The 12,695-nt window shown below is 46.4% G+C and overlaps 1 protein-coding gene across 2 annotated transcripts in view; it reads right to left on the bottom strand.

Annotated features, from left to right (window-relative positions):
• The window catches only part of ETV5 (ETS variant transcription factor 5), a 41,363-nt gene that overhangs the window by 9,999 nt on the left and 18,669 nt on the right, over positions 1–12,695 (bottom strand). For both annotated transcript variants that reach the window (XM_028730838.2, XM_028730839.2), the window contains exons 8-11: positions 8,693–8,949; positions 5,918–5,986; positions 2,201–2,269; positions 1,226–1,395 (exon numbers count right to left, since the gene is read on the bottom strand). In XM_028730838.2, the coding sequence (XP_028586671.2) occupies positions 1,226–1,395; positions 2,201–2,269; positions 5,918–5,986; positions 8,693–8,949 (565 nt within the window). The remainder of the gene's footprint in view (positions 1–1,225; positions 1,396–2,200; positions 2,270–5,917; positions 5,987–8,692; positions 8,950–12,695) is intronic.

Genomic DNA, 12,695 nt, shown 5'->3' with positions numbered 1-12,695 from the left:
GAAAGAACGAACAAGCAAATAAATAAATAACAAGGCCAGAAATGGCTTCATTTACAGCAGGCATAGGCAACCTTTGGCCCTCCAGATGTTTCGGACTACGATTCCCATCATCCCTGACCACTGGTCCTGTTAGCTAGGGATCATGGGAGTTGTAGGCCAAAACATATGGAGGGCCAAAGGTTGCCTATGCCTGATTTACAGCATCTCTGCCCACTGTTGCAGCCCTGGACATTGAGCCCTGCCATCGGCAACTTGGAGCAAGTTAATAATGAGGACTCAGAGAGGAGATGGATATACTTGTGCCCTTGCCAAGTTGCCACATGAAATGCCTGCCTAGTGCACCACTGCTCAGCAGTGAATGAGGCAGATTTGGAAGTTTCACTGGAAGCACCAACAAGAGGTACCCTGTTTATGCATAGTGGGCAAAAGGTGACATTGCACACTTCTACCATGGGTAGATATAGGAACTGTCACCACATTGGGTGCTGATGCATCTCTGCAAGAGGGCAATGCTCAGTCAGCATGGCACACATCATTGGTATTTTCTCTCGGGAGCACTTGTCATGCCATGTCCCTGCCTCAACAGGCATCATTCCAGGTTGGGTGCGCCAGTATCAGTGAACTGCAGCCATTATGTCCCACCAGGCTGACTTACAGAAGCTCCTGAACAAGCATCTGGGTTGCTGGCTACCCTGCAACTGGTCCTGAACCACTGCTATTTGATTCTCAACGTCAGTCATTTTAGACAGAAAAGGGTAGTTGGGAAGGAATTAGGACAAAACCACCCACTTTTTTCAATCTTTCTGGTACATGTCCAATTTTAGCACCAAGCAAAAACACACACACCAGTTTCCACCATAAGGCTGAAGTCATCACCAGCCCTACTCCACAACCTCTGTGCCCCCTTCAGTAAGCCAGACCCCAAACCTTCCCACTCTGGCAGGTCTCTCCTAGTGCTACTGGGCCCTCGGGTTAAGTGGCTTGGTTCAGAGATCAACAGAAGCTATGCAGCAGTATTTCACATCATCCAGCCTAAGGTCTCATCCAGCTCCCTTCTCCCAGTGACACTTTCATTCGAACTTCAAGCATTTCATCCTCTGTTACATTCCAGTAGGCTTCCAGCCATTCTGTCAGCTGAAATTCAAACCTTTTGTTTTGACAGTCAGTAAATTAAAAGTGCAACCGTCACAGCCATTTTGGAGGCTCACTCTCAGATTTATTTTACCTCTTCTGGCTCAATCAGCTTGAACTCCATGCCCCTGCCAGTCCAGGCGATGAAGTGAGCATTGGCTGGGTCGTCGAGGAGTGTGACGAGGAACTGCCACAGCTGGAGCGACCCTCGCCTCTGGTATGGAGGTCCTTCACGATATACTGTGGGTTCTTGCTTCACTTTACCTGTTCCCAACAAGGGAAACACACACCAGTTAGAACTGACATCCCAAGTGCTCAACCTATCCCCTGCTGCAGTTTCCATTAACTTCTGAAGGTCTGAAAGAAGCCAGGTGAGCGAGGAAGTGGCTACACATCTGGCTGCAGATGCTTCTTTTTTTTACTCCTCTCCCCATTAAGCAATATGCTATATAGGCAGCTGAATGTGAAAGCAACTCTGCACCTGGCTGGCAGCACTTCCTTCATAGGCTTTAGCATCCAATTGATTGGCACTTAGCTCCACTCCTGGAGCCCTATGTCTTGCAGCAAATTTCCCCATAATGTTCAGCACAAATGAGGTAGATCTTATTGAAGCCCATGGGCGAATTGGCTAATTAGTGGCCAATTCTAACCTCTCTAAAAGGTAAAGGTAAAGGTACCCCTGCCCGTACGGGCCAGTCTTGACAGACTCTAGGGTTGTGCGCCCATCTCACTCTAGAGGCCGGGAGCCAGCGCTGTCCGGAGACACGTGGCCAGCGTGACATCACTGCTCTGGCGAGCCAGCGCAGCACACAGAAACGCTGTTTACCTTCCCGCTAGTAAGCGGTCCCTATTTATCTACTTGCACCCGGGGGTGCTTTCGAACTGCTAGGTTGGCAGGCGCTGGGACCGAGCAGCGGGAGCGCACCCCGCCGCGGGGATTCAAACCGCCGACCTTTCGATCGGCAAGCCCTAGGCACTGAGGCTTTTACCCACAGCGCCACCCGCGTCCCTCTCTAGAGTTCTGCAAAAGCTCTTCACCCCAGACAAGCCTAAGTGGACAGTCCCTTACCTTCCATCCTCTCTGGTACAACGCAGGTGTCATCAAAGTAGAGCCGGGCATCTTTCTCATAGGGGAATCCTAGGAAGATCAAATACACATCTCTTAGCTCACCACAAATTCTCTGCAATGTATTGCACTTGCGCATGCACGCACGCACACACACACTATTAAGCTGTTCCTTCCTGGACGGTTTGATTCGCTTCATTGCATTGCTTGTTGGCAGCAATGGCAGCTACTCAGCCATTCATTCAAAGCAACAGGTAAGGCCTTGAAATGCTTATTTGCAGATGTGCCAGCTGCTGCTTCTGCCAACTCCATGGGCTTGTCCAGACAGAAAGTTCCCACATAGTTGGTTTCACACAGAAGTGCTAAACCGCAAGTGGAGCAAAGAGTACTGCAAACAAAGTACTGAGAAGCTGGTTTTCTTGCACTGCAGTCCTTCACTTGAACTCTGTCACCTCCATTGCCCCATCCCCAGGCTGGCATTTAGACTGGCTGGGACAAGCATGGGGGTCTGCGCAGAAGCACCCCAATGTTGCTTGCAAGAGTATCAGCATGTGTGGCACTCAAGAATACCCTAAAAAACCAAAAATCCAAGAACATCCTAGGGTTGCTTTTTATCGTTATTGATTGGATCTGACCAACCTCTAAGGATCTGACCAAACTCTTAAGCAGTTTAAACTGCTTTTAAAAAAGAAAGAACCTTCCCATGTGCTCCAACTGCATTGGTTAAGTCTCACCAAATGTCTACACTGCATTTCATCATATCACTTTAAAGCTGTCAACAGATTTCTGTGTCCATGGATCAGCTTCCCTGTTACGACTCTTGTGGGTCTAGTTCCAGTTCAGCACAGACTGCAGGATAGCTGTGCATTTGCAACAGAGGGAGGGATACGCAGCAGCAGCAAAACACTTTCACTTTATTTTCCTACTTATAGCCATTTCCACTAGTCAACAATTTTAACAAACAAACAAACACCAGTGGCTGTATTTTTATTTATTTACTTAACTACATTTATATCCCACTTTTTCTCCAAGGAGCTGAAAGATGGGTAACTGGCTTTATGGCTGAGTGGGGATTTGAACCCCAGTCTCCCAGGTCTTAGTCCAACACTCTTACCACTACACCAGCCATGCTGGGTAAGGCTTGGAGGACAAGCCAGGCTTTGCCCATTTTGCTCACTGATGATACTGGACTCTCCATCCACCCACCCACCCACTTTGATCAACTTGCAAGTGCTTTGCCAGTTCAAGTGAGGCTATGTGTAACCGGATCCACCACCTGCCTTGCCAGAACACTTGCAAACTGACTAGAAGAGGGATGGGAAAGCTGTTGGACCTCCAGCTCCCCATTGGTCCTATCCAGCATGGCCAACCGTCAGGGTGATGGGAGTTGTAGTCCAACATCTGAGAGGTCTCCATGTTTCCTATCCCTGGACTAGAGAGGGAGGGAGGGATCCTGGTGTAGGTTGCTTCCTCCAAACAGATCCAAGAAGCAGTTTGAAGGATCCGATCCTGGAGACTACAAAAATGTTACATGCCTTATTTGGAAACTGGTTTGAAAGCAAAATCTTTCATTGACATGTAACCTCTAGTTCTGTACTATGAAAATCATAACCAACAACTTGCTATGAAATCCCTCTTTTGGCTAAAGCATGGCCAATAGATCCACTATCCTTCCAGCTATGGTCATTATCACAGTTAATGTGACATGAAGGAACGCTTCACACAAATATGATTTGTGTATATGTGCAAACCACTTTAAAAATGTGACAAATACACCTGGATCTGTTTTGCCACATTTATCAGCTAGGCCAGTGTGCTGGGACTTGATTTTGTTTATTACAATTATTTCCTATGTCGCGTCAATCACTCCCCTATCCAGGCACTGAGTAGATCCAAACCTTCTTCGTACTTTATCAGTAAGATCGCCATTTTCAGTACACAGCATGGAATACATGCCAGTGTAGGAAATTTGCCACATGTGGAAGAGCCCTTGGCTATCATTGTAAGGGCAATGATTAGATGGACCCACTCCATTCAAACCATGCCAAAAAGGGCTTGCTGCTTCAGGGTGTAGCTACTGAGTTTAAAGATAGTTCTCTCCTGTGTATCTGTATACGTGTGAGAGAGACCCTTCTTGCTCAGATAAAGTTCCACTGAAGTCAGGTGTTTAGAGCCACGGTTGCAGCTGGCATTGCCACCTAAGGTGCCAAAGGAGAAGGCAGGAAGGAAGAAACCACTTTGTGGGTAAAATGGAACGAGCCATATCTGTGTCCAAGGAAGGAAATGGGTGAAAGAGATATTGAATTTCTGACAGGCCCGAAAACAGCTCTGTCAATCTTCTTGCCATGCTGTGAAGCTCCCATCAGGCCCAACAAGTATGGCCAATGGCCAGAGAAGATGGGAGCTGCAGTTCAGCACCATCTGAAAGGCTACAGGCTCTTCACTCCTGCAGTAACTCAACCTTCTCCAACCTGGTGCCCACCAGATGTTCTAGACTACAACTCCCATCAAACTCAGCATTTATTCCAAAACATCTGGAGGGCATCAGGCTGGGGGAAGCGGAGTTACAGCAAGGCAACGAGGACTTAGCAGGAGGCAGATAACATCACAATCTGAATAAAACTGGCTTCCCCAGTCCATTTAAAGTTATGGCATAAATACATAATTAACAGCTGCAAGATGACATACGTACTCTTTGCAACTGCCAATTTTCTGCTAGGGATGGGTAGGAGCACTTACTATCTGTGAAGATCTAACACAGAACTCAGCGGATTGAAGAAAGCTCAGCGTGGCTGAATTTTGTTGCTGAGACAATCAGTCTTTTCGATCAGTGCTCAATGTGGGTTGATCTTCCCCAGAGTTTGCTGAGCAATCAGTACACCTCAATTAGGGCAGTGAGTTTCACAGCACCAGAAGAGTCAGGAAAGAGCCATAAAAACAGGCTCAGAGATAGTAAGAGGAAGACGGGAAATGCCTAGAGCACAAAGGAAGTCCCTGGTTCAAACCTAACCACTGAATTCACTAGGTGAGCACCAGTGTGGTGCAGTGGTTAGAGCACTGGGGAGACCTTGGTTCAGATGCTCATTTGGACCAGTCGCCAACTCTTAGCCTAACCTACCTCATAGGGTTGTTGTGAAGCTAAAAGGGAGAGGGGATCCTGTAGACACCACCTTGAGCTCCTTTGAGGACAGCAAGATGGAAACATGATAAACAAAAATGAACAAGTGGTCTTAGGCAAGCCATTCTCTTGCAGCCTTGCCTCCCCCATCATATAGCCCTAGGCTGCTGTAAGGATCACAAAAATAAAGACCTCTCAACACCCTTAAGCTCTGTAAAAATGCTTGAAGTGTCTTGCTATTATTAAATTTCCTGGCACCAATTCCTTTAACATCGTCTCTTATGTTACAGCGAAAGGGCCTCTAAGCAGAGGCATGTAAGCCAGCACTTCTGGTTTCATGGGAGAAGGTGTTTCCCTTTCACTTCCTGCTGGGATAATCACATCTACATTCCTTTCCATTTTACCTCATATGTGCATAGACATACACAAGCATATACATGTAACTCAGCCTTGGTCAACCTGGTGCTGTCCAGATGTTTTGGACTACAACTCCCATCAGACCCAGCCAGCATGCTGGCTGCACCTGATGGGACTTGTAGTCCAAAATTTATGCACAACACAAAGTTTGTGAAGGTTGTTGTACATCCTGACTCCCCACTTACCATCATGGCTGTTGGGGAAGTAGCCTCCTCCTCCTCCTCTTACATATGCTGATTGACAGTTAGGCACTTCTGAAATAAAGATGGAATTGGGGTTAACACCACCCTGAACCGAACACACTTCACTTCTTCTCCAGGTTAAACAGTGGACAGACCAATGAAGAAAATCCCCAGTGCACCAATGTCTAGGTTTGCAAGATTCCACTTGACAGTTTCTCGGAAATCCAGCATTTATTTTTACGATTCTCCAGTAATGCTTCTCTGAATGTTTCGCAGGGTGCATCCTCCATCCAGATTGGAAAGAAATGTATTTCTGCACCATTACTTTTGAAGGCTGCAATCCCAAGCTGGGAGCAAGCCCTACGGACAACCATGAGACTTGTTTCCAAGTAAAAATATATAGCGTTGCACTGCAAGGCTTTCCAAGGGCTTTCTAAATGTACCTTGGAGTGGGCCCAGGTGGGATTTAAAATCAGACGGAAACCATGCACAAATTATTATGCGTCCAATTTCTACACATCTGCAAACCCCACAAACAGAAGGAGGTTCTGTGAAAATTCTCCACGGCTGGATTCTGATAACAGTCTGTGCCACAGAGGCTGCTGCAAAACTCACCAAGTGGAGACCCTGGTTATCTGTAGAATCCAGCCATGTGGCGAAGCACGTTTTGCCTGGCCCCAACAACCAACTGTAGATGCATAGCAAGATCCGCATTTCTGTGTGCCAAGATCCTATAGGCTAAAGTGATTCATGGATGGGAAACCTGGAGCCCTCCAGACATTGCTGGTGTGCAAATCCCATAATCCCTGATGGTTGGGACATGCTGGCTGGGGCCGATGGAAGTTGGGAGTCCAATGACATCTGGAGAGCAACAGGTTCCCCAACACTGTTCTACATGGTTTTAAGGTTGGCACACAGACTACATAGGTAAAACCCATTGTGCCACAAATGGTAGTCCGGAAGCAATCTCTGAAGTGGAAGACTGGGCAATGTGGTTATCCAAAAACAAATATATAATTTTTGAAGATCTGATGCTTCAACTTAACTCACATTGGCAAGTCAAAGTAGTGATGGAAGAGAAACCTGAGCATATGGTCCAGTCCCGTCTACACTCCCTGCTAGTGGCTCTCCAGAATCTGAGGTAGAGGCCATTTCCCATCACTTCCAACTGACTCTTTTAACTGAAGATGGCAGGGATCGAACCCATGACCTTTGCACACACAGCAGGTGCTTTGCCACTCAGCTACAGCCCCTTCCATGAATTTCCCCTCATCTGAGAAGCCAGACTTCAGATGCAAACTATTTCTACTCTTCTGCCATCTACCTTTTTTTTTTCACCTACTGGGATTTGGCATCAAGAGACAAGATGAATCAACAGCTAAATAGGAGATGACCTGAATTTGTGGGCAATAACACGATCCCTTGAAAAATCAGGTACATCATATTGTTCCTGGAAGCTGTAATACAATCCCTTTTGCTGCTGCAGCTGTCTCTCCCGAGAAGGCAAAGCCTTTCCAAGAGCATGTGAGAAAATAACTTAATGAACCTGCAGGAGAGGTTGGACACATTGAAAAAGTCAAGCTTAATATTTTGCATTCCCTCCGATAGCACGTGAGAAGCAGGGAAAGAGGGGGGGGGGAGAAAGCCTTTAACTTTAGATCTTTCCCCATCTGTTCCACGCAGCCTCCAAGAGGTCACAGTATTTTTAGGCCTAAGGCGATTTGCAGATATGTAGTGGGCCCTGCACCAACAGCAGCTGCACAATCTAAAGTGATCAGGCACCCCCTCCTCCTTTCCCCCTGCATGTCCCAAGGTGAGTGCTCAGCTGCAGGTTCATAGCTGCTCCATGGAGCCGGTCGCTTAACACTAGAGCTGCCAGAGAGAAGATGGGAAGACAAAGAGCTGCTGCAGAGAAAGGTGAAAAGCTGCATTCCCTTCCCTGCTCCACTTCCCACACCAGTAATGCCTTTCAGATTATGGAAGCTTAGTTTCTCTGCTACATCTGTTGAATGCCTGATTTTAACATTTGTTCCCCCCCCCCCAAAGCCAGAAAGAAATAATCTAACATTCTAAGTAGGTTAAACGCTGCCACAATAGACAGCTGCTCCACCCTCTCCCTTTGCTAGAATGTGAAGAAAACAGCGGAGCTTTAAAGGAACAGGGAAAAGGGGTGGGGTTTTAGAAAACTAACATGGGAGGAGCCTGGTGGAATGTCTAGAGAACAGCCTTTCTCAACCTGTGGGTCCCCAGAGGTTGTTGAACTACAACTCCCATCACCCCTAGCTAGCAAGGCCAGAGCTCAGGGATGATGGGAGTTGTAGTCCAACAACATCTGGGGACCCACAAGTTGAGAACCACTGGTCTAGAACAAATGCATACTGTAGGTGAGACATCTCTCATAACCACGCAACGGCTCACCGGTGCCCGCATTGTTGCAAAGGAAGGATGTATTCTCCAAACTGTTGGGTGATCCAACAAGCACAACAGGATTTATTCCATACTCCAAGGACTGCCTGAAGATTGGACCACTGGCTGCACCAGGATAAGGAACCAGGTGTTGTGGAATTCCAGCTCCCATCAGCCCCAGCTAGCAAGGCCAATGGTCAGGGATGGTGGAAGACGGAAGTCCAACAACATCTGGAAAGCCACAGCGCCCCCCATTCCTGGGCTACAGAGCGACTACTGTTCACTAAAGCTGCTTTATGCTCTTGATGAGATGTAGTGGGAACAAGCCAGCCTTTGCATGTGGCTAAGAGGGATTCAAGTGAGTTGACTCACCTGAATCAATGCAGTAGTCCCGGGGCTCTTGTTTGATTCCCATTGGAGACTGGAACCCATGCCTTGGGGGCCCTGGAATGCCTGGGACCCCGTGATCATAGAGCGGGTCGTGGTATTCCTGCTTGAATCCCTGAGGAGGATGGGCAGCTGCTGGAACAATAGGCTCCGACATCTGCCTGTGGTAGACAGGGCGATTGTCCCCAGAAAGTCCTGGCTGAGGATATGGGTGGCAAGGTTCAGACATCTGTCTCTGAAACCTTGGTGGAAATATGAGGGAGAGAAAGAGGGAGAGAGTTATAATCACAGTTAACACACTCCAGACCCACTACAGCCAATGTGGTACCTCCAGATGCTGTAGACCATAACTCCCATCAGCCCCGGCCAATATGGCCAATGGTGTTGGGAGCTATAACATCTAGAGAGCAGTGCCTTGGCTACCCCTATTCTACAACCTTCCCCCAGGCTGCACCCCCCTGAAAATGGAGCAGTTCTGATGCTGAACTTTCATTTCAGATGCAGAATCATTTCTTCAACAGCCCACCATATGTAGCTTACAGAAATCCATATTTAACACCAAGAGTCCTGTGCAATATAGCAACAACCATCTGTTATGAAGGGGTGAAACCCCAGTTGGGGTGTCTGTGATAGCATGACCAAACTGGAGGCATACAGCCCTGTCCGCATGCAAGGAGCCAACATCTGGATCATTTTGTGGGATAACAAGTGCTCTGAAAAGGAATTCTGCAGCAAACAGAGCTGCAGGCTGCTAGAGAATAGCTGTTATGGCACTTGAGGATGTGCCCACAGAGGAAGTGCTAGAAGGAGCTGGAATGAGACTAGAGGTATCTGCTCAGCTTTGCATGCAGATTGGCAGCACTTGCAAAACACTGCACCGTGGGCTTTGTAGCTGCTACCAATCAGCAGCACCTGCAAACTCCCTTTGGCCAGTCATTTTACTTGCTCCACACCTGACTTAATATATGACAGCCCTGGGGGACAACATCACGATGGAGCAGCCTTAGAACTGATCAAGCTAGACCATCAACTGGGCAAGACTATCTCCAGTGAGAGGAAGAAGCAGCTTGCCCTTTGCCAAAGAACAGGAACAGGACTATTTCACTATGGCTACGTTTTAGTAAAGCAAACAAGTGGTTATGTAATTTTGAATCCACTCAGCAATCTATGAATGCAAAGTGGCTGCTAATCTGTCTATAAGGCGAGGGATTAAAGCCTTTAACTCTCCATGCAGGAGAAAATGTGTGTGCTTTCTGAAATGCTTTGAGGCTATATGGAACACACAGAGGCTCAACAAAGCGGAGCCCTGGCAGGAGAGCAGCAACACTCATCCTCAGATCTAAGATCTAAACAGAACACCTATTGACAGAATGCCACTCTGGCCTGGGGGCTTTTCAGTGTCTTGAAAAGGGTTTGGAGATAAAAGGAAAAGAGTCATTTAGGAAGAAATTACTCTTAAGTGCATGTCCAGATGTTAGCTTAGCTTCCTGGAGTGGACCAGATTCTTGGTTGGATTCTTAAAAGGATGGGAAATGACTTGAAATAGGCAGGACCATTTTCCATGGATGCCTCCATTATTCACAGGAACCAGCTGTGGGGACTGTATACTCCAGGGTTTCCCAAACTTGGATCTCCAGCTGTTTTTGGACTACAGTTCCCATCATCCCTAGTTATCAGGACCAGTGGTCAGGGATGATGGGAACTGGAGTCTAAAAACAGCTGGAGATGTTAAATACGCATTCTGTAGTTGACCTCCTTTGTAATGTTTTATTTTGAAATCTTTAAGATAATATTTTAGTTTTCTGTTGTGTTGCTTTGACTATATATTCTAGATTTGACTTTCTTCAGATTGTTTTATTGATTTAATATGCTGTAAACCACTTTGTGATTTTTCTTAAAAATATAAAGCGGTATAGAAATTTTAAAAATAAATAAATAAAAATAGACACATCTCCCTATCAGTTATTTATGCTTGCGGGGGAAGGGGGGCAGAACCTGGATGATGGGCACCTGAAATAGCTCTATATCTCCCAAATTAGATGTGTCTGGGTGAGCCCCTAAAAGGATTAAGCAAGCTGCAGAAGGGGAGAAGCCCCTTGAGTCCTCCTTCTGAAGTCTGAGAGGCTGGCAAGCAAGGCACACCCTCTCCCTTCCCTCCGCTCTGCTGAGGCATCTTCACACTTTGAAAGGCGATTGCTATCAATCAATTCCTTTCCCAAGCACCCAGAGGCGCACAGGCTCCATTTGGCTTTGTAACATGATCCTCTGCAGCTGACAGGCCCAGATTACTCAACTTCCGATCCACCTCCTTCTAACCTTCCAGAATGTAACTCTAGAGCTGTGCTGGTATGGCCTCTGCAGGAAGAGGGACTTCCAGATGGGACTGTGCAGAGTGTCCCTAGCATAGCTTTAAGGTCATTGGGAGCTCAGGGCCTGGGGGTCTAAAAAGCAATTTTAGATGCTGGTGATAGAGAGAAGCTGCTTTTTAAAAGAGAAAGAAAAAGAAAGAAATGAGGTGGAGATAGGGTCACAGAGACAGATGAGCACAGATCTCTCTCTGGAGGTAAGCTCATCTTTTGAAGCTTTAATGTTGATTTATGTTCCTATGGTTTCATCTCTTGTGTAGATTAGCAGAGCATTTCTCACGGCATTCTGCACAAAACAGATTTGAGTAGCTTTGCATACCGACCTTCAAGTCCTCCCCACCCCCACCTGCTCCAGCTTTAAGAACTCATTTCACATTGGTCCCCTACTCAATATTTTCTATCTTTTTTTATGGGGAAGACGTGCACAGATGGAGCTACATACACATGGGCTGATTGCATTTCTAAGAATTGCCTCCTTGCCAAATGCTGGTTGTTTCATGGCCCATTTGCAAGGGTTTGCATCCATGCAAATAATTCAGGGCACTTTTAAAAGCTCGCCCTGTGCAAATCTGGAACATCTACAGTGGCCAAAAAGGCAGAGTAGTTTCCTGAACAGCAAAACAAAGAACCCAAACAGAAGCTATCCTCAGCTCTAGTTGTGAAATCCCATTACTTGGGGTGCCTGTGGTCTTAGGATCCTAGCCTTCTGCTCAACACTTGGGGAACTGGGATGTGTCTCAAGAAGCACCGAGATGTAAGCAGTTGGAATAAAATTTGGGAAAGGGTCAAAGGAGTGTGCAGTAATTACACAAGGTCACCAATCCCAATTGTGAGAGAAAAAGGATTCTAGTAAAGATGGGAAGGCTGGAGTATCAGGCAAGACACAGAATGAAAGCAGGAGACATAGACTGCACAATATCAAGTGCACAAATTTCTGTTAAATCTAATGGGAGTCATTCACCACAGGGAGCTGGCAATTGGAAAACAGTGATAGCTCTGAAGATCAATGGCAATGCAAATATCAGTGCAGGCTCAGAATGGGAGAGATTTATAACCATCTTTTTGGCAGATATACTAAATCAGTTAAACCACATCACAGAGAGCAATCGTAAAATACAGGACAGGGAAGCACCTTTTGTGTTTAGTGAAGAAAGGGCTCAACCAAAAGTCCTAGTTCAGATGACATGCTAAGCCAAACTTTGGCTTCGTGCAGTATGGCAGAGCAGCAAAACGGCCTCTCCCGGAGCCCACACAGTCTTGCTAAACCAAGGTTTGGCTTAGCGTGTTGTGTGAACCAGGGCACTGTTTTGTCTTGGGGATCAACGAATCACCAGGAAAGGAAAAGGAGATTAGAGAACTTTTTTGGAAAAACAAAACCAACCAAGCACATGAGGGTTTCATTGATGGCAAATGCCACTGTGAATACAAGCAGGATAAATAAGCCCCTGAGAAACTATTAAAAGATAAGAATTGAATCTATTTCAGATTTATCTATTTATCTATTTAAATTTTATTTCTATTTCCATTTTATCAGAGCGCAGGACATAAATCTTTAATAATAAATGAAATGGTGTGTTCCAGTTTGAAAGACAGGCCTGACTGTTGATGAATTCATATTCTGT

This window comes from Podarcis muralis, chromosome 6 (genome assembly GCF_964188315.1).
Source record: "Podarcis muralis chromosome 6, rPodMur119.hap1.1, whole genome shotgun sequence".
NCBI lineage: Eukaryota > Metazoa > Chordata > Lepidosauria > Squamata > Lacertidae > Podarcis > Podarcis muralis.
Note: the sequence above shows the minus strand (reverse complement) of the source record. Positions and strands in the feature narration are given on the sequence as shown.